Consider the following 21,100-nt stretch of genomic DNA (forward strand, 5'->3'; position numbering starts at 1 on the left):
AATATCTAGTTTGTTTGGTAGTTTGGGAAATCCATATGGCCAAGATCTAATCTCTTGAGATGCCCTGTGTAGGTTGGATTTAACAATTAAGGCTTTGTCTTGCAGCACTCTCCTCTATGTTGCTTTGGTAACTTAGAATAGCAAAGAGTCTTGTGATATCTTAAAGGCTAAAATCGATAACACAACAACACAGCTGAAATGACAGAAGCTTTTGTTTGTCTTTAATATGCCACAAGAGTTTCTGTTTTTGTTGCAACAAACTAGCATGGCCACTCCCCTGGAAATTGTTAGTGTGATTTATGTGCATGCTGTGGTTTCTGAAGGCGATACTGTAGAACAACCTTTCCCAACCTTGGGCTCCCAGACTTTCTTGGACTGCCTTCACCTCCTCACCACTGGCCTGATGAGAGTTGTAGTACAACAACAGTCGGAAAGACTGCAATAGAACATACGGACCAGAGGTGTGGCCTTGCAGAAATTGCTGAACTACAGCAGTGACAGACTTTGGGCTTTCAAATTTCAGCAGCACCCTGTGCAATGCCAAAATTCGGTGCCCCCCACCTCTTGCTTACTGTTTTACACCATTGTTGTGGTGTCCTCTTGGCCAGCGCCCATTGCAGGCAAACTGGTTACACTTTCCTAAATCCACCTCTCATTATCCCTGACCATTAGCCATGCTGGCTGGGGCCGATGGGATTTTCAGCCCAACAAAATCTGAACGGCTATGGATTCCCCAACCCTGATGCAGACTCATCTTGTCATTCTGCTAATTTGACTACAGCCCCATGTCACTGCAGTATGCCAGTTGGGTTGCGTACTGAAACTGTATTCTCTTCCTCTCCCTGAATCTTTTTTTTTTTTTTTTGAATGCTGGAATTTTGAATTCCATAGCACGCATATATTTTTTGGGGTAGCCAAACTGTCCTGTGTGATCTTCTGCTTCAGGGTATCATTGCAGAATATAACAAAATTAATGGTATCAAGGAAGATGACGACACTGAAAAATTTAAGGAAGCCATAGTGAAGTTCCACAAACTGTTTGGGATGCCGGAGGAAGAGAAGCTGGTGAATTACTACTCCTGCAGTTACTGGAAAGGGAAGGTCCCTCGTCAGGGCTGGATGTATCTCAGCATTAACCACCTCTGCTTTTATTCCTTCCTCATGGGACGGGAAGGTATGAATTAGAGACTTCTGTTTCTATTAATTTTTGTGTATGTTTTGAAGTTGGTGGTTTAGATAGAACAATACACATAGTCATTGTTGGTGGACTTCATGTAGTGCAGGAACTGGCGACAGCGCATGGACCACTAAACTATGTTTTATCCTTCTAGTTAGAGTTGCCCATTCATTTTAAGTGTCACTTATGTGGAGACCTGGAACATTCTGGCTTTAGGCTTGGTGTTACGGTGGCAATATATGATGCCCAAGAAGTATGGTGATGGGGCAAAGTGTCCCTTCCGAAAGCTGACCATGTTGAAGAAAGCCTGCAGTCACATCCTCATGGATGTCGAGCAGTGGGAAAAGTGGCCTGCTGGTCTGAAGAGGCTGTGCTTAATCCTTATTTGAATGAGTTTTCATTGCTCAGGTTTAAGAAACAGACACTGGGTGCTGTATTTGTCAAGGAGTGGAAGCAATATATAAGCAGTGATTACGGACAAAAGAGCTAAATCGTATACAATTGAGTTTGTTCATAAACAATTTTAGTTTCTGCCTCAGGGCAATTGGTGATAACTCAGGCACACACACATGCGCAGAACCTTCATCATTTGTGTGGTCACTCTCTATAAAATGTTTACAGCTTTAAAGTGCAGAGCTATCTGATTAATCGCACCTTGCCTGACGAGCAGTTGGCTCATCAACATCCTACTGCCAGGGATAATTACAGACATTCTTAGTTCCTGAATCCATCATGAGATTCACAGCAGTGGGGAACCTGTGGACTTAACATGTTGTTCGATTCAAAATTCCCAGCCACAGACAGCATGCCCATTGGTCAGGGATGATGGGAGTTGGAGTCTATATACACCTGGAGGGCCTCAGGTTCCCCATTCCTGTCCTATATAGTGTGTTTTGGTGTTTTTGCCTATAGTAGATTAAGTTACTGCGTGGAGCCCTAGTATGTAGGTCTCATACTTGTTTTTCCTGTTACAACACTCGACTGATTAGAAGGAGGTTTCATTCGAGTGTACATTGTGTGTAGGGACGGCTGGCTGATATGAGAACATAAGCACATATGGTTCTTTCTGTAGTCCAGACAGATGCCTCCAGGAAGCTTACAAGCAAGGCATGAATGGGATAGCCAGTTCCTGTTGCTTGTGCACAGCAACCTGGCATTCAATGGTTATAATGCTTTTGTATATTGGCTATTAATAGTAGAGAGCCTGATCTTCTTTGAGTTTGGGCTAGTTCACTTTTATATGGGGTGAAGCACAGCAAGCCCAAACAAAGCAGCAAGCTCTTGCTCTCTCCCTCTTATCCTCCCTGGAAGGAGGAATAGCTAAGTTGACTTCCATTTTCTAAGGATCTCAGCTTAGAATAATGTGTGAACCAACCAAAGCTGGTTAGTTGTACAAGCTAGTCGAACAATCCTGTTTGATCATCCATAGCTTGCAGGGCCTTTTTCTGCGGTGGCACCCTAACTTTAGAATGCTCTCCCCAGAAAGAGGCATATCAGGTGCTGACACTACAAGCTTTTTGTTACCAGATGAAAACCTTCCAGGTGTTTTAAACACCTCCTGAACTTGCTTGAAGCTGGGGAAAGTCCTCTTCACCCAGCAAAGAAAACCAGTGGGCTTCTGGAGGAAGAATGGAAGGCTTCATCCTTCATTCAGTGGCTTCTTACATTTCCATGCTGGCCTCTTCCTGTGCATCCAGTATAGAAAAGAAAATGACTTGTGGTAGAAAGAAGGAGGAGGCCTTCCATCCAATGGCAGTCCTCTTTGTTTATATGCACAGTAGGCAAAGCTTCATCCTGCATGGAAGTGCATTGCCATAATAAATAAGGAGGAGAAGGGAATGCTCTGTGCTTCCTCCACCAACCTGTTGTGTTGCAACATTTTTTATTAGCCTGATTTTTACTCATAAGTGTAAATAAAGAGTGCCAGCTGTCCTCTTACAAGTAAAAAGCAGACAAATGTTGCAGGCTAGTGACTTTTGTGGTGTGATTTATAAGGCTGTCAGAAAGCATGAATATAAATGAAGCATACAAACATCAGCACTGCTATGACAGATTCGTCCCGTAGAATATCATTTCCTGGTGTTTTATTTGTGCTTGTGCAGAATAAATTTACAGTGTACATTTATCTAATCTGTTGAAGACATATGCATGCACATTGAATTTTAATATGAACAATGAAACTTCGAACTGCTCACTTCAGGGATCTTGATGCCAGAGCAAAGAGTGAAAGGTACCGTGCCTTGTTCCGGCTTCCGAAGGACGAAAAGTTAGATGGACATACCGATTGTACCCTCTGGACTCCATTTAACAAAATGCACATCTTGGGTCAGATGTTTGTGTCTACAAATTACATCTGTTTCACTAGCAAGGAAGAAAACCTGTGCAGCCTCATCATCCCTCTACGAGAGGTGGGTATCAAGTCCAGCCATTTTTATTATACCATGTAAGTCAAGTTCACGGGCTCCTTAGCTTCCAGGTAGCATCTCAACAATGAACTCCATTGCTTGCTTAGTATAATTTACAACAAACTGGCATTGTCTCTGCATTAGGGTCCCTCCATTTCTGGCCCTGTTATTATTATTATTATTATTATTAGTAGTAGTAGTAGTAGTATGTCATACATAAAAAGGACCTGTTGGGAAGTTTGCTGGGAATTGCAAGTGGGGAGAGTGTTGTTGTGTTCAGTTCTTGTTTGTGAACTTCCCATAGACATCTGGCTGGCCACTGTGAGAACAGGATGCTGGACTAGATGGGCCATTCGCCTGATCAAGGGCTACTTTCATGTTCTTAGGAAGGACTATTAAAATACTTTCCCTTTTAATTGGAAATATGCATTGTTAATGTGGCTCTCTTGCATTATGAACAGATCTATAGCTTATATAAAGGAAGTAAGAACCTGGTTGGGAGAAGTATTAAGACAATATCATTTAAGTAACTGAGACATAGCTGCTGATATTTCAATACAATTTAATAGGATATGTTAAATGAAAGGGAGGATGGCAACAAATTACCCTTTCTGCTAATGAAACATTAAAACTCTGTAATAATGCTTGACCATAGATCATTAAAATAAAAAAACCCTGCAAACTGAAACTAAAGTATCTGTACATTGAAACTCCTACCGGTATTATCCTGAAGTGCCTAATGCAATTTTTATTGCTTCTGATAAGCCATCTGGAAACAGTGGTTTAAAGATTTTTAAAACTTTTCTTCATGGTCTTCAGAAGGGTCTTTGAGCATACTGTTTCCATTTCTAACTAATGCACTGTTCCTGAAACAAGAACCTCACAACCACACACACACACACACAGAGGGAGAGAGAGAGAGTGAGTTACACAGTTAATTGTATATGAGCCAATGTTAAGACTTAGGAGCAGGACCATATATCAGAAATAGAACCATATTTCACATGCAGAAGGTCCTTGGTTCAGTCCCTCCCATCTCTAGTTAAAAGCGTCCAAGCAGCAGATAATGAGAGACCATGTAGAATCATTGCCATTCAGGATAGGCAATATTGGTTTAGAGAGAGAAATTCTCTGACCTGGTTTTAGGCAGTTTCCTATATTCCTGCCATTAGCACAGTTTGGGGCAAGAGACTGTCACTAAATGAGACAACCTGTTTCCATACTTCTCTTAGATTTCTGCTACCACCTTGTACCTTGCTTTTGCTCTGGCCATTTTCATCTGATTTCCTAAATGTCTGAAACGTCATCGTTGCAAGGGCTGAATTGCTAAATCGCAGTAGTGCTCCTTTCGAGGGATATTTACTCACTTCTTTGCTGAATAACAAAATGTTATAGCTCTCAGAGTTCCTGGAAAGGCCATAAGATATTCAGCTTCACTGCTGTGAGGGTGTCTTAGAAAATGATTAGCAAATCCAATTGTATTTAAGATTGCCATTGCCAGATGTTGTTGGAATATGACCAATTGTATGTTTGTATTTCCTTTTGTCCTCCTCTCCCTTAGGTGACTATTGTAGAAAAGGCTGACAGCTCTAGTGTATTACCTAGCCCATTGTCTATCAGCACCAAAAATCGAATGACATTTCTCTTTGCCAATTTAAAAGACAGAGACTTTCTGGTGCAGAGAATTTCTGATTTTCTCCAGCAAACAACTTCCAAAATATACTCTGAAAAAGAGATTTCTGGCAGTTACAACAGCTCAGATGATGAGGTGAGTAGATGACATCACTGTCAGGAAGTATTCAGTTAATTTCAGATTAGTAAAATTATATAATTTCAAGTAGCTGCTCCCAAGTAATAAATTCAGTGTAAAGATTCCTATTTGCAGAACTCCATTGACATGAGGCTGTTTTGATCTTCTTAATGAATTGCTGGGCCAGGTAGGCATATGGTTAAACCCTCTCATGCCCAACTTCTATCTAAGAATGCACATCAACCATTGACTGTTTGGAAATGCTTTCATATCAGTCTTTTCCTGGACATGCAAAAATTGCACATTGGGCAGAAGACTGCTCCTGTATTCTGATAGTGTAGGGTGTAAAATTTGGTATCATGTACTTCCCTGAAAATCTTATGTTGGCTTTTAAGAACATGTATGATCAAGGTTTTGTGGGAAAGAGAGCTGCTTGGACATAATAAATGCCCTCTGATGGCATAATGGCACCTTATGGGGATGTCTATGGAAATATATGCTAGTCCATATGATAGACTGGAGGAATTGTCAGATTGGCACAGTTGACATAGTCTACACAGAAAAAAGGCCTTTACATCATGTTACCTACCTGCCACACAGTTGCCCTGTGACTTGCATGTATCAGAGGTGACAGTTCACCGCATCAAAAGCCTTTTCCATACCACAAAACTTATATATGAGTGGTGTCATGACTCCTAAATTTATGCTTTGACTCAGAACCCCTGTTCCCTAATACAAGAGGGTTTGGAGAGGAACTGTCGCTACATTCAAGTAATGAAAAAAAATTATCTTTGCCCATAATTAGAGACACTATCCTGTTGTTTCACATTTTCTTGAAATCTGAAACAGATATCAGGATTGGGCTCAAATCAACCGGGGTTGAATATTTGTTTCTGCAGTTCTCATGTAGTGCTGAAGGGCTGTGTCAGCAATATGTGGACAGCCTGTTTCAGCATGTCTTAATACCCCCCCCCCAAAAAAAAAGACTGCTTAGCTGATCACATTGGCCCAATTGGGCCAAATCATGGAGCTTCAAATTCACAGCAGTGGTGGTGGGTGTGGTGTCACTATAGCTTACCTGGACAGGGCTAGGGGCAGGATGATGGCTTGCTCAGGTTTGTGCAGATGCAACAGTGCAACTGCATCTGAACAGCCCCAACCTTACCTGGCCCTGCCAAGGTAAGCTGTAGCAAGGCCAGTGTTGCAAGGGTGGCTCTATGGCTCTGCCATACTTTGGTTCCCTCCATTATAAGTTTGCTTGGGTGTGTGGGAACCAAAAAACACACGGGCCAAATACTCATACACCTGACAACCTGTGGTTGTCAGGATATGTCCTACACACGAGTAGAACCTTGGCAGAGACACATGCCCAACTGGCATGTTCCCTACCTCCTGGATGATCGTTCGGGAGCTTCAAAAGCATTCCTTAGCCCGAACATCACAACGACTGATGCCAGAAGACATCAGCACACTTAGGGATCCGCAGAGGTTTGCACAGTTGCGTAACAGAACTCAGCAACTCAGCATTTAGGCTAATCTACTTTATTTACATATAAACACACACAGAGCACTTCAACATGGCTCCCTCTCTCTATATCATCAAGTAGCAAAGAGAAAGAACAAAGGACAATAGTCCCACTTCAGGGAACACAGTAAGACAAACATCCTGTCTACGCCACATCCCATTCCTGTGGAATCAAAACACATACCCAGTCATGTGATAGACAATAAACCCATGACTGCACATGGGGAATGAATCTCCAACAGTGGTTTGGTGTTGAATCGTAAACCATGTCTAAGTGTATATTTGAATTAGACAAAGACACAGTCTGGTGCACAGAGACTGAGTAATCTCATCAGCAACTATTAACTTCGCATCCCAGAACCTTGGTTTTTTTAAACAAACAAGTATCCTTTATTAAAAGAGGTTACCTGCTTTTAAGGTTAAATGTTAGGAAGGGGAGAGGAAATATTTACCCATATTCAGAAGATATCTTCTTTGTCTGGAAAGTTGCCTAATGCTGGTGTCAGCAAAATGCCAGCTATTGACTGCTGAATGTATGCCAACTTAGAAATGAAATACAAGGCAGTAAAAACCCAGCAGAAAGTAGCATGATGGAGTGCACATAAAATTGCAGTAATTAATTATAAAAGTAATTTGTTTATATTACAAATGGATTCTAATGAGCTTGGCAAAATGACCAAGACTGAAGATTTTAAGACATAGTGTCTAGCTTGTCAAATCATAAAATTATGGTCAGATTTAAAAAAAAAAATTGTGGCAACAAGCCATTTAAAAGTTCACCTCTTTGAATCAGATGATTTCGTTAACTGTATTTGTCTTTTGACATGTGCTATTTTTGAGCATGACTGATTTAATAATGGTTGGAAGTATAAATACTTTCATAGTCTTGGAAAGGTCAATAAGCTGTCAATGGTCCTTCAGTTCCTGCTTTTGGCTCAGTATGGTCATGGGGCTTCTTTCAGCTGTGGGTCCAAACAACTTGTTGTACACCAAGCAAAGTTCCCAAAGGGGTAGCCGTGTTAGGGTGTTGCAGCCAAAACAGCAGGATTTTGTGGTACCTTAAAGACTAACACATGCTTTTCCTACAAACTTTGGCAAACAGGGGAAAGCAACTAAGACAGTGATGATTTGTGTTAATGCTCAAGTGCATGCAAAATAATTAGATACTCATGAAGCACTGTTGATAACAGAAGGATCCTGGCATTGATAAATCAATTCAACACCTGTAGTGGGATTAGAACCAGTTATTTCAATTCAAGCCACAGGTGATAGATTGAATGTCTTGAAAGTGCTAATTCAGCAGCTTTTACCCTACCCTGAAATTTCCCATTGAAGTTCCATTGTTTGGTTTATGCTATAATAAATGAGCTAGTCTCTAAGATACCACAAGACGGTTTGTTGTTTTCCCCACATTAAACACAATCCTTCAGGCATGGATGGCAGTAGACTTCATGCACAGTAAGCTTCTGCCTGGAACTAGGAAGTCAGAGGGGACACATAAGGGCATTGAAAAGCTAGAGACTTCTCTGTCTGCTTAAATGCTTTTTTAAAAGAAGTCATTAAAATCAATTCAACTTAAAACGGCAGTGTTGAAAAGCTGTTCACCATTCTTGATTGGAGATCTTTTCTCTGACTTCTGCTTCCCCTTTATTACCTCCCAGACGAATCCGGTTGCAGTTTGACTTCCATCTTTTATTTTATTAAGGTGATCACTCTCACAGTGTCCACAATTTCTAGTAGCACAGAACCATGGTTTACCAGTATCTGGATGAGACCCAGCATTCCAAGGGATCCTGGTTTAAAACAAACCTTCATAGGCTTTGTTACAAGAAAACTTCAAACCATGGGTTATTAAGCTGGCCCATTAAACTAACCAGAGGTTTGTTGCCTTTGATTTTTGTTTCATTTTTTAAAACCAGGGTCCCAGGTTCACTCGGACTCATTCTGGCTCATCCACATAGAGCTAAACCACAGATTAGTGTAGCATATGAATATGGCTACTGTCCCAGGGACAGAATCTGACAGACATGCAGGCGGTGCATCCATTGAATTGCCAGGCAGGTAACAGAAGGATATGATTACAGGAGGGCCACAAGAGGCCCATTGCAATATTGCTTTCCCCAACAAGCTGAGCATCTCTGATAAGAGAGCTGTTGCACATTTAGTTTGCCCAGTGCTTTTACCAGTTAAGTTTCTGGGAGCTGTTATTTATACAAAGCTCCATAATAATAATAATAATAATAATAGACCCCAAAGGTGCAAATATCTTCTGGCAAACAGCTGCTCTGACTTTGTGGACCACAATATCCTTCGGAACTAGCATAATTTTATTGCTCTTCTAAATCAGCTCTTAGATTGCTTCTAGGTACATATTTTTAATAACCTTGCCAGTGGAAGTTCACAAACATATTATGTTGCTCATTGAAAACCTTCCACTTCCATTCAAATCATGTGGTGCGGCATTGGGGTGTGGGATACTATAGAAAATGTTTTTAAAATATTTTATGGAAGGACTGAATGCTTTACTGCTTGGATGCATTTGTGCTCCTTGGAGCTTGTTTCTGTTGTCCAAATGTCAGTCCTGAAATCCACTGCAGTTTCTTTATGATTTTCACAGGAATCCAGCACTGCAAACAACCATGGTGCAGGCTTCTAATTTGAAGGGGTTCAGGCTTCTGACTCGAGTGCCGTGGGTGGGGTTGGGCCATGCCTTTGAGGCTTCATGGCAGAATGCATTTGGCCAAAGTGGATTGTCTGCTGCAGTGCTGCAGTCTGGCTGCCCTTTCCTTTCCCACCCTCTGTAGTTCCAATTACTCGAGCTCAGCACAAAGGCTGGCAGCGGAGAAGGGTAGGCAGTGTGACAGGAGAAGAGGCGCAGGCCAAACTGCTTCCTGACATGTAGCTATTTAAAAACTCAGAAAGCCCTTGTGTGCGTCTGCAATTCGCAACTCGGTGGGTACCACTGTTGTAGCGCCGTGGAAACAAACTGATCCTTGCCCTTTTCCTTTCCGCACCTGAACAGTTCATAAAATTGTGGGGATTTCCCCCCTCCTCCATTCAGGTATATTCAAGGACAAGCAGCATCCTATCCTCAAGCCCTCAAAGAAGCCTTAGTTCCGAAGCAGATGGAGAGCGGCAGTTCAACCTGAATGGCAACAGCGTCCCAACTGTAACCCAGGCACTAATGACCATGTACCGGAGGCGTTCACCTGAAGAATTCAACCCTAAATTAGTAGGTCATGCCATCTTTTTTTTTAACTCTCATCTAGATTACTACATTAATTGTTAACAGATGTGAACTATACCTTCCTCATACCAGCAGTGGTTGGGAACAGATGGAGTGGGCAGAACAAGGTGACTCTTACCTTGGCACAGCAGGTTACACTCCAGCCATGCCAAAGTGTCACAGGTTCCTACACACACCAATCATCTTCCACCCAGGCAGGCAAAAGGTGTCATAGCAGCTCAAGGGCACATTGTACCCAGGCGAAAGCACTCATGTGGTGTGTGGGGTGGAGTGGGGCCAAAAAGAGATGCATAAAAGGCTGCATTTGGCCACTAGGCCTGAAGTTCCTCCCCACTGACCTAGACCCATTAATTTCCCTTATGGATTCTGTTGTCAACAAGGTGGAGGGAGAGGTTGATGTTGTCCAGGGGTGGGGAGCTTCAGGGCCAGAGACTAAATGCAGCCCTCCAGGCCTCTCGCTGGCCCTTGGGTCTCTCCACAGGTTCCCCCGCAGCAACATTCTCCATGAGTGTTTTTGCCTGGCTGAAATGTGTCCTTGAACACTGATCATTCTTCATCCAGGAAAGCAAAAAGGGCTGAGAAATGGATGTGTGTTTGTGTAGGAAACTCGCCTACTACTGTACAAAGGTAATTTGCACTCCTTGCTGTACCCACTCTTGCCATTAGCCATGCCCACCATGGGTATGAAGCCTGCAGAAGTTTTCCCAGAAGGGAATGTGGGCCTTTGGGTGGAAAATGTTCCTCACCTGCATGTCATTTTAGTGTATTTTGAAATCATCATGTCATAATAGTTAGTGCTTGTAGCACTTTTTTTCAAATATGTATGTACATGGGGACATACATAAATACTTAGGAGGTGACATCAAGATGAGAAAATGTCATGTTAAACATGAGTATACTGAGAAATCTTTGCTGAAAGAGTAGTCTGAACACCACTCCTGATAATAAAATTAAGGATTAAATGAAATTTTGGGGGGTGGCTTCTTCTTTTGCATTACAGGATTGTGTTACACAGCGTTTTTAGTTCTGTATATCATACTCTCCATTATTTTTAAGGCAAAAGAATTTTTGAAAGAACAAGCTTGGAAGATTCATTTTGCAGAGTATGGCCAAGGCATCTGTATGTATCGGACTGAGAAAACAAGAGACCTTGTGCTGAAAGGTATTCCAGAAAGCATGAGAGGGGAACTCTGGCTACTCCTGTCAGGTGGGTATCAGTAGATAATATTGTTTTATTAATGGTAAGTCAAAGGTTTCCCATATGATCTTTTACCTTCTTTGAAGTTCATTATGTCAGTGCCCTAGTGGACATGTTGGCTGCAGATAAATGGAGATTGGCGATTGAAGTCCTAAGTGTGTTTTCTTAGAAGAAAGTCTCTCTGTGGAATTTACTTGCTGGTAATTGTGTTTAGGATTGTGGCCTAAATTGGTGATGTATCTTTTAGCAACCAGTGAAAGTGAAATAAGATATTTGGAAGTTCAACTTCTTGGTGGGAAAGCTGGCTTGCTATTCACTTCAGGAAAATGTTTTTCTTCTGGGTCAATCAAGTGTCTGCCCGGCAGCCCAAAATAATTCTGCTTCAGAAGAAGTGTACAGCAAAGCATATAAAAGGGCTCTTCCTCTGTGATGTAGGCATAGGTGTCAAGTTCCACAAGGAATTGAGTTAACAACAGGGAGGTGGACTAATTTGTACTTCATTAAATTGCTAGGGATTGACAGATACTTTTTTAAAATTAGAGGTAGGTGAAAACACACAGAGAAATGAACTTGCCAGTTAAATCTGTTCTCCTGGGTTGAAAAAAGGAGCAGGTGAGAGCTTTGTCCATGCACCTGAACAGAGACCCTTAAGACACTTCCAATGCCCTACCGTTTTTGCTTTATATGCAGCACCAAGACAGAGACTGAATGATGGAATTCTCAGTTTGTGCAGCCAATCTGGGGTCAATTGAGGATGCCTTGCTGAAGTGCCCCCAAATCATGGAGCCAGCAGTGGGACTTATAACTCAAAGCAGGCTTTTTGTGGGCTTACATAATAGGCGTGATAAACTATTAAGGGGATTGCAGATTTCTTATGACCTATTTATAAGTAGCTTACCACAGAACATAAAACTGCATTCTGCTATCTTATTTGAATGAGCATTTCTCTCTCTCTCTCTCTGTGTGTGTGTGTGTGTGTGCGCACACACACACACACACACACACACACACACAAGCACACTTTTGTTAGCATGGCTCTATTTGGGGTTGTATACAGAATATCTTGGATCTCTCACAGTAGGCTTGCCACTGTCTGCAAACCTTTTTCTTAGAAGAGGAGGCAGGTGTGTTAACTCATTGTGTTAAACCAAAGGTCTATGACAGTTAACTTGAGCATGGGAGGTTTTGAAAGAATAGGACCTGATTATTGTAATCAGTGGCTGAAATCCAAAGAATCACTTCAGGCACATTTGAATAGTGAGAGAGTTTTTTAATTTTATTTTAACAGCAAACCCTTATGCCGTAGCACAAACTTTATGAAGACCTTCTTAGCTTCAAAAATGATTTGCCAATTAGCATTGTGGGGGGGGGGGCATGTCCCCTTGGGCATGCAGAACTCACTGTGCAGTTGGTTTGGATCCTGGCCTATATCTGTAACCTACTTTCTCTTTTGTCAATTTGGCTCTCTTGCATTGTTAGGAGCTATTAATGAAATGGCCACCCACGCCGGCTATTATGAAGACTTGGTGGAGAAGTCTATGGGGAAATACAATCTCGCCACAGAAGAGATTGAGAGGGATTTGCACCGCTCTCTCCCAGAGCATCCTGCATTCCAGAATGAGATGGGTATTGCTGCTCTGAGGAGAGTACTAACTGCTTATGCATTTAGAAATCCAAACATAGGATACTGCCAGGTAATTGAAACTCATTTCATTTCGAAGAACCCAGATTCCTTCACTCATCTCTCTATTTATTGTTGCACACAGAGGCCAAACCTTCCTTGCACTTATGGTAAATTTTGATCTAGTAGAGTAGGTTGGATAATTTAAACCTTCCTGGAATTTAACAAGTAGAACCTGCAGCAAAATGTTGCAATATATGAGCCCTTATAACAGGAATTCTCCTTTTCAAGGTCCAGCCAAGTAGGACATTCAACTCTTCTCGCCTCCTCCCACACTTGGGTCTTTTCTGGTTTTCATTTCCAGCTGATACTGCTGAATATACTCAGATGGTCATTGGGCTTGTGTGCATCTGAATGTTTAAGATTTTGTTAAGTTTTTGGGGTGCGGGGTAGAACTATGCAAACCTCAGAGATCCCTTAGCATGCTGATACATCCATCTTGTGGCTACTACAGAACCACCAGCATCCACCCCCTGGTTTGCCATTAAAGGGAGTGACTTTGGAATAGGTGACTGGTTTAAAACTGCTGTAGACTGTAGACTACTTCTCCATTTCTAATCACATAACTTAGACTTTGAAAAGCGTGGCTTTTGCCTCTGCAGATTTCCAAGGGAGTGGGAAATGAGGGAGAAAGAGAGAGAGAGTCAGTGTGTGATAACTTGTTGAAGTTGGCCAGGCTGTATGGTTCAACGTCTTTGAAAAATACTTCGTGGAATCACTTGCTACTTTCTGAAACTAGGCCCAAACTAGGGCTGTTGTTGATTGACTCTGTTATCTAGACCATTTAACATCTAGTATATGTACTTTTGAATGTACTTTTTTCTAGGCCATGAATATTGTTACATCGGTACTGCTTTTGTATGCAAAGGAAGAGGAAGCATTCTGGCTGCTTGTGGCTTTGTGTGAGCGCATGCTGCCAGATTACTACAACACGAGAGTTGTTGGTATGTCAAAGGAGACTTGTAAAAGCATAATCACTGGGAATTTCAGACCTAATTCTTAAGCTGCCGGAAAATGAGGTTTGGTCTGCCAATGGGGGAGGGATGCTTGAATTCATTGATGCTGAATGACATTTGAGTGGCTGGGCTTCTGCCTTGTGTTTTGGAGAACTGCCTTTTATATCTTGCTTCACATCACGTCCAAACATAGCCATTCCGTATTTTGTTTCTAGTCTGTAAAATATATAAATGATTTTTGGTGGGCTGCAAAAGTCAAAATCAATAAAGACCTTATGTTATTATGATGATCCAATTAGAGCAATAGGACCCAGAGTAATGGATTTTTATAATGTTTGTCAGTTGCATGAACCAGATTCTTTTCACTACATAAACACAAAATTAATGATGAAAGGATGAATCCTGAGTGGCAAGATATTGTAATGTAGTTCAGTGTAAGCTAATTGGAAAATGATTCCACACTGCTTTTCTAGATAGGTTTAATGCACGTTCTATGAATCAACATTTCATATACGTCAAATACTGATTATGTCTTGCAGGAGCTCTGGTGGATCAAGGTGTCTTTGAAGAGTTAGCTCGAGATTATGTTCCACAATTATATGACTGTATGCAGGACTTGGGGGTCATCTCCACTATATCCCTTTCCTGGTTCCTCACACTCTTCCTCAGTGTAATGCCCTTTGAAAGTGCCGTGGTTGTTGTGGACTGTTTCTTCTATGAAGGCATAAAAGTGATATTCCAGTTGGCACTGGCTGTGCTAGATGCCAATGTGGACAAGTTGCTGAATTGTAAAGATGATGGGGAAGCGATGACAGTGCTTGGAAGGTAAGTTTTGCCTTTGGGAATCTCCTCTAGTCCAACTCCCTGCAATGCAGGAATCTCAAGACACAGCTCCCCCGCAATCCAATTTGAAACCATACACGACCCTGCTTAGCTTTTTGCAAATGTGCTAGCAGTTTTATTGTTAACCAGGATGGTTGAATATTTAAATATTTCCCCACAGCTTCTTCCCAGCACTGTAATTGTTATGCAATAAGTCTGGACTATTTCATTGTAATGTTGAATTTATAAGATATGTATTGAGCTGTTTTTTGCTTTGTTTGAATTTATAATGTCTTATAACAATTTTCTTTTTATTTATTCCAATTGTTATATATGTTGACAGTAAGTAGGTGTTTGGTGGGAGCTACTTTCAACACAGTTCCCTATGGGAGAGCAGCATATACATAAACTAAGCTTAAAATATCTTGCAGTTGTGACCGTCCTACGTAATGCTCTTGCAGCACGCAACTCCCCCCTTTAAATCAGTAACTTCACATTGTCAAAAGGGCTTTCCATATAATAAAGGGAAAGCATAGCCATTAAATAACTTTGACTCATCCTGTTCTGTCTCCCTAATTAGCCACTCGCTAGCACTGGAGCAGTTTTGCTCAAGTCTGTCCCTACCCCCACCCCCCAGTCCCTGGCACTATGATTTGATTTCATTAGAAAGAGCTGCCTTAGAGGACCCATTAACATGATTCAGTGCCGCATAGTACTGACAATTCTGAACTGGCAACAGCACCCAAAGCAAAGTCTTTCCCATCTCTGTTACTAAGGGCTCATACTGAGAAATCACCCAGGGATCTCATGCATGCAGAGCATATGCATTTCAACTCAGTCTCTTGCTACAGACTCTACAAGCCCATATAATTTATTAGCCTCAAAAGATTTTACTAGCCTGTTGGGCCTCCTGGCAGGGGAAGGACTGGCAGCTGCATTTCCATGCTGGGTGCAGAAAATGGGACTTTCCTCCTCTAGCAGCCCATTTGGTTTTCATGTTGGGTTGAGAGGAGGGATGTCACACTGTCCATCCTCCACTAGCTCACAACATTCACCCTGCATGGCATTCCTGATAGTCTATGGCAGGCATAGGCAAACTCGGCCCTCCATATGTTTTGGGACTACAGTTCCCATCACCCCTGACCAGTGGTCCTGTTAGCTAGGGATCATGGGAGTTGTAGTCCCAAAACATCTGGAGGGCCGAGTTTGCTATGCCTAGCCTATGGCTACTAGGCTGGTGCTTAAATTCAGGTCTGTCTTATTCAGAGTATAGTCGCAGGTTATGCTGTTCTCTGGGAAGCATTTTCTTCCACATGGTTTTCTGTGACTATCCAAAAGCCAGACATCCTACTGTTTGACTTCCATCAACTAGCTCTGCTAACATTATTATTTTCATTTAGCTGACTGGAAGGGAGTAGCTGAATAGTCTTAGCTGAGCCATTATCTCCCAGTCTCCATCACAAACACAAGGTTGTTTAGTAATTGTCTCCTTTACACGGTTGATGCTATAATCTGTGATCATTTGGAGTTCATTCTGAGATGTTTAGGAACATTGGAAGCTGCCTTTATACCCTCAGACCATTGGTCCATGTAGCTCAGTATTGTCTACCCTAACTCACAGTGGCTTTCGAGGGCTTCAGAGCCAGTGTGGTGTAGTGGTTAAGAAGAAGAAGAAGAAGAGTTTGGATTTGATATCCCGCTTTTCACTACCCGAAGGAGTCTCAAAGCGGCTAACATTCTCCTTTCCCTTCCTCCCCCACAACAAACACTCTGTGAGGTGAGTGGGGCTGAGAGACTTCAAAGAAGTGTGACTAGCCCAAGGTCACCCAGCAGCTGCATGTTATCTGGGGAACCGGGTTCACGTCTCCGCTCCTCCACTCTTCTTCTTCCTCTTCTTCTTCAGGCAGGGGGCATTTCCAGCCCTACCTGGAGATGTCCATACTAAGCACTGTTACAAACCCGAACTTGGTGGGTGTGAGTGTTTTAAATAAACTTCGGGGGAGAAATGGAATGTACAGTGCTTTTAAGCTTGGATTAATTTTACACGCAAAGACGTGCCTTATAGTGCTTCCATTTGATTTCTTTTCCCACCTATAGATATTTGGACAGTGTGACCAATAAGGACAGCACTCTGCCACCAATTCCTCACCTTCACTCGCTGCTCAGTGACGATGTAGGGCCTTATCCTGAGGTGGATATCTTCAGGCTCATCAGAACTTCCTATGAGGTGATTTGACAAAAAATATCAGCGATTAAATGTAAAAATGCGAGGAAAGGAACACGAAAACAAGCAATATGTTAGGCTCCACACTGTTCTAACTCCAGGTCATGTATGAGCATATTAAAAAGCACAGGTCCCAATATTCATGCTTCGGGGATCCCACTTTTCCTGTCCCTCCATTTTGAGAACTGTCCCATTTATTCCTGCTTTTTGCTTCCTTATTCTTTAACCAGTTACAGATCTGACTGTCTAGGTTTACAGCAAAGCTGAGTGATAATTTTTCCCTTTAGAAATTTGGAAGCATACGGGCAGATTTGATTGAACAAATGAGATTCAAACAGAGACTGAAGGTGATCCAGACTCTAGAAGACACGACCAAACGCAATGTGGTAGGTTCCTGGAGAGCTATTTTAATCAATTGTCTCTTGAGTTTTGATTTCTAATGCCTTACATGCGCCTAAACTCTTTCTGCTTACACATTTTGAAAGGTACGAACCATAGTGACAGAAACTTCTTTTACAATAGATGAACTGGAGGAACTCTATGCCCTTTTCAAGGTACGTAAATTTGAAATAGCTGTCCAGTTCATTCATTGTTTAGTAGTATTATGTAGGTTGCCTGTGTACCCTTCCATATATATTTTCTCACTGATTTCAGTGAAATTTCAGTTGATTGTCAAAACAGTTTGAAGAAGGAAAAAACTATAAGCTGTGTTTGAGTTCAACCCATAATGCAGAAGCAACTATTTCACTTCCACTTTGATGGTAAATATGTGGATGGAATATTTTAATTAAAGTAAGTGTAGATTGGGAAATGAAACCAACCATATAATTGTCATGTAGATGCTCTTTCAGTGATCACATTGGTAATCACAAGTAATTGTTGTTCTTGTTGTTGTTTTAAAAATCCAGTAACTTTTTGCAAAAACACCATTGCAGTATATGTTGAAAAAGGAACTCAGCAGCAACCCAGAGAGCTCAGATCCATGACACTAACTTTGGAGACGCAACCCTCCTGTAGTTGTTGTTATTGTTGTTATATTTATACATACATCCCCAGCCACTCTGGGCAGCTCCCAACAGAATACTAAAAACACGGTAAAAGATCAAACATTAAAAATTTCCCTAAACAGGGCTGCTTTCAGATGTCTTCTGAAAGTCAGATAGTTGTTTATTTCCTTGACATCTGATAGGAGGGCGTTCCACAGGGCGGGTGCCACTACCGAGAAGGCCCTCTGCCTGGTTCCCTGTAACCTCACTTCTCGCTGTGAGGGAACTGCCAGAAGTCCCTCAGCTGGACCTCAGTGTCCGGGCTGAATGAAGGGGGGTGGAGACACTCCTTCAGGTATACTGGGCCGAGGCCATTTATGTCAATTACTAGAGCAAGGTCCCTACAGCCATGGTATAATGGAAGCGGAGGTGTACCGGTATATCAGTACATTTGGCCGAATCTGGACTTCACTCCAATGGGCAGGAGCATCATCATCTGTGTGGAGTTCAACTTGAGGGACAGCCCCACTGGCAGAGAGTGGAAGAAACTGACTGAAACCCTCAACATCACCTCCCATACTGTTATTGAGGGCTGGGGATCCTCTGGAACTGTGTAAGAGGAGAGGTGGCACTCCTTCTGTCACCACCACGTTACTAGTGGGATCCCTGCACTTGATCAAAAGCCTTCCATGAATGGAAGGAGCCTTTCTGTCTGCAGAAGGCAAAGTCTGGATAGCATCCTTTTCTGCCTGCACATGTTAATAAATCTTGAGTTCCAGACAAGAAAAGCAGGTTATAAATGTAATGAAAATCAGTCAATCAATAAAACGCTTTTGCATAGATGCAAGATTTGAACAGGGCAAGCTGGACTCTTTTCCCCCCCATGGTTGACAGTCGTGTCCCTGATCATTACTCACATGTGTGGAGAGGGGGTGTATAACCAGTGTTTCCATAGCACCTGTGAACTTTTCATAATAGAAAAGATTCTGTGACTACAAAATGTAGATGGTGTAATCTTATTTAGGTTGTGTGTTACGGTTGTGCTCTGTGGAGAATGGGTCATCCTGGTACACAGGAACCAACTCCTAGGGGCTGAGATTCCTTCAGCTACCCCAGTAAACTATTTGAGGGGGCCATTCATCCCCCTCCCAGTTGATGGGCATTGCCATTCAAATAGTGTGCCGTGTCATGTGATTGATTATGCAGGGTGGGGCTTACCTGGTCGCCTCCCAATATTTTACTCAAGTTGGCACCTCTGTCCTGGTATAGCAGCAATAGTGTAAAGTTAAACACTCTGTGTGCCAACTCTAGGTCAGGTGAAATTTGTCAACAATTGCATTTGTTCAAAAGTAGCATAAATCATTGATGGCAGATGCTGCTGCCAGAAGAGAGATGAATATTGTCCTAATAATGGCAATGTCGTGTGCCTTGCTTTTCTTCAGGCAGAGCATCTCACTAGCTGCTACTGGGGAGGCACCAGCAATGCCACTGACCGCCATGACCCAAGCTTGCCTTATTTAGAACAGTACCGCATTGACTTTGAGCAATTCAAGGGCATGTTTGCTCTCCTCTTTCCTTGGGCCTGTGGTACTCACTCTGATGTGTTGGCGGCACGCTTGTTCAGATTGTTGGATGAAAACGGAGATTCCTTAATCAACTTTCGGGAATTTGTCTCTGGACTAAGTAAGAAGAATACATGTATTTAACTGCTTTACTAAACCTGAGGCCTGACTCTCCCAATTGCATTAACTGTGAAATCATTGGCTTGGTATGCAGCCTTATGAGACAATTGCATTTTAAAAGGCTATATACACATGTGTTCTCATAACCTGGATATGTTTATATCATTGGCAGTCATTTTAAAGGAATAGGTTAATAGGAGCAATTACCATTCTCCCCCCCCCCCAAAAAAACCCATTCAATTATATATTTTTGAATGTAATAGAAGGGAAATATCATAGCTTATGCCTGTTAACCTGCAGTTTTTATTTGGATTTGGATTCTGCCATTAAATAAAATTGATATATATTTATTGTGTAGTAATTACATAATAAGCCATAATCTGAACACATCGGTACACTTGAAGTGTGTAAAGAATTTGTCATCCCAAAAGCCAAGCAACATCTGAATTGCGCTCAGCACATTAATGCCTCAATATCTTGTGGTTAAGAATTTTAAAGAGGTACATTGTGTGCCAGTAAAGTTTGCTCATGGCATATTGTCTTTTCTAACAAAAGTCCAGTTTATCTGATGCATGTGAAATTCTCATATAGTCAAAGTTTTCCCCAGCATGTACTCTGCTGTGAGATAATAGGGCAACATTTTTTTTCAGATTAAGGCAATGGTGGTGGGTGGATTCAAACAAAGAAACAGTAAACTGCAATTATGCAAATATATTCCTAAGCAATTGAAATGCATATTGGATGTGCACATAGTTTACAATCCCCAAAATAAAGCTAAAGTCCAGTATTTAACTGTTTGATCCCTCTTCAGTAGTTGGAATTTATTTCTTCAGACACGGAGTCTAAATTGTATCTATGTGGCCACATTAGATGGATTAGTACATTATAACCCTTGTTTTCTCTCTATATGGTATCTAAAGGAACAGGTAAATCCTCCCCCCCCCCTACTGCACTTGCTATGTATGTTTATGGAGGTTACATATGAATAAGGTATAATTCCTTATTTAAGATAGATAACTAATTTCTAAATGTCTGGGAGATTGTGTGTGCTGCATTAAAATATAATTAGTAATTCTGATACAGCAAATGTGACTTCTAGGTGCAGCATGCCATGGAGATCTTACAGAGAAGCTGAAGCTACTGTATAAAATGCATGTTTTGCCTGGTAAGTAAGCAGAGGGCCATTCCGGATACCTAAAGATTCCGCTTGCGGTGCCGTTCTTGACCTCCTTAACATGAGAGTAAGACCCACAGAACTCGGTGGGCCTTACTTCTGAGTAGACATGCATAGGATTGCATCTGTTGGTAGGACATTTGCTGTAACTCATCCACCAACCAGTATTGGGATTTCTATTCGCGCATACTAAATGGGAAGGGTAGCTGTGCTCTGAGGCATAGCCATAACTCTGTTTGTCATCAAAAAGATATGCACGGCAGTGCTAAATGG

At 41.9% G+C, this 21,100-nt stretch overlaps 1 protein-coding gene across 1 annotated transcript in view; it reads left to right on the forward strand.

Annotated features, from left to right (window-relative positions):
• Nucleotides 1-21,100, forward strand: part of TBC1D9 (TBC1 domain family member 9) — a 52,031-nt gene that overhangs the window by 25,510 nt on the left and 5,421 nt on the right. Inside the window, exons 4-16 of the mRNA XM_033160822.1 lie at nucleotides 946-1,182; nucleotides 3,349-3,585; nucleotides 5,144-5,350; nucleotides 9,919-10,089; nucleotides 11,161-11,311; nucleotides 12,782-12,996; nucleotides 13,810-13,927; nucleotides 14,479-14,764; nucleotides 16,859-16,988; nucleotides 17,273-17,371; nucleotides 17,471-17,539; nucleotides 19,414-19,654; nucleotides 20,753-20,818. Coding sequence (XP_033016713.1) covers nucleotides 946-1,182; nucleotides 3,349-3,585; nucleotides 5,144-5,350; nucleotides 9,919-10,089; nucleotides 11,161-11,311; nucleotides 12,782-12,996; nucleotides 13,810-13,927; nucleotides 14,479-14,764; nucleotides 16,859-16,988; nucleotides 17,273-17,371; nucleotides 17,471-17,539; nucleotides 19,414-19,654; nucleotides 20,753-20,818 — 2,227 coding nt within the window. The remainder of the gene's footprint in view (nucleotides 1-945; nucleotides 1,183-3,348; nucleotides 3,586-5,143; nucleotides 5,351-9,918; nucleotides 10,090-11,160; nucleotides 11,312-12,781; nucleotides 12,997-13,809; nucleotides 13,928-14,478; nucleotides 14,765-16,858; nucleotides 16,989-17,272; nucleotides 17,372-17,470; nucleotides 17,540-19,413; nucleotides 19,655-20,752; nucleotides 20,819-21,100) is intronic.

This window comes from Lacerta agilis, chromosome 9 (genome assembly GCF_009819535.1).
Source record: "Lacerta agilis isolate rLacAgi1 chromosome 9, rLacAgi1.pri, whole genome shotgun sequence".
NCBI lineage: Eukaryota > Metazoa > Chordata > Lepidosauria > Squamata > Lacertidae > Lacerta > Lacerta agilis.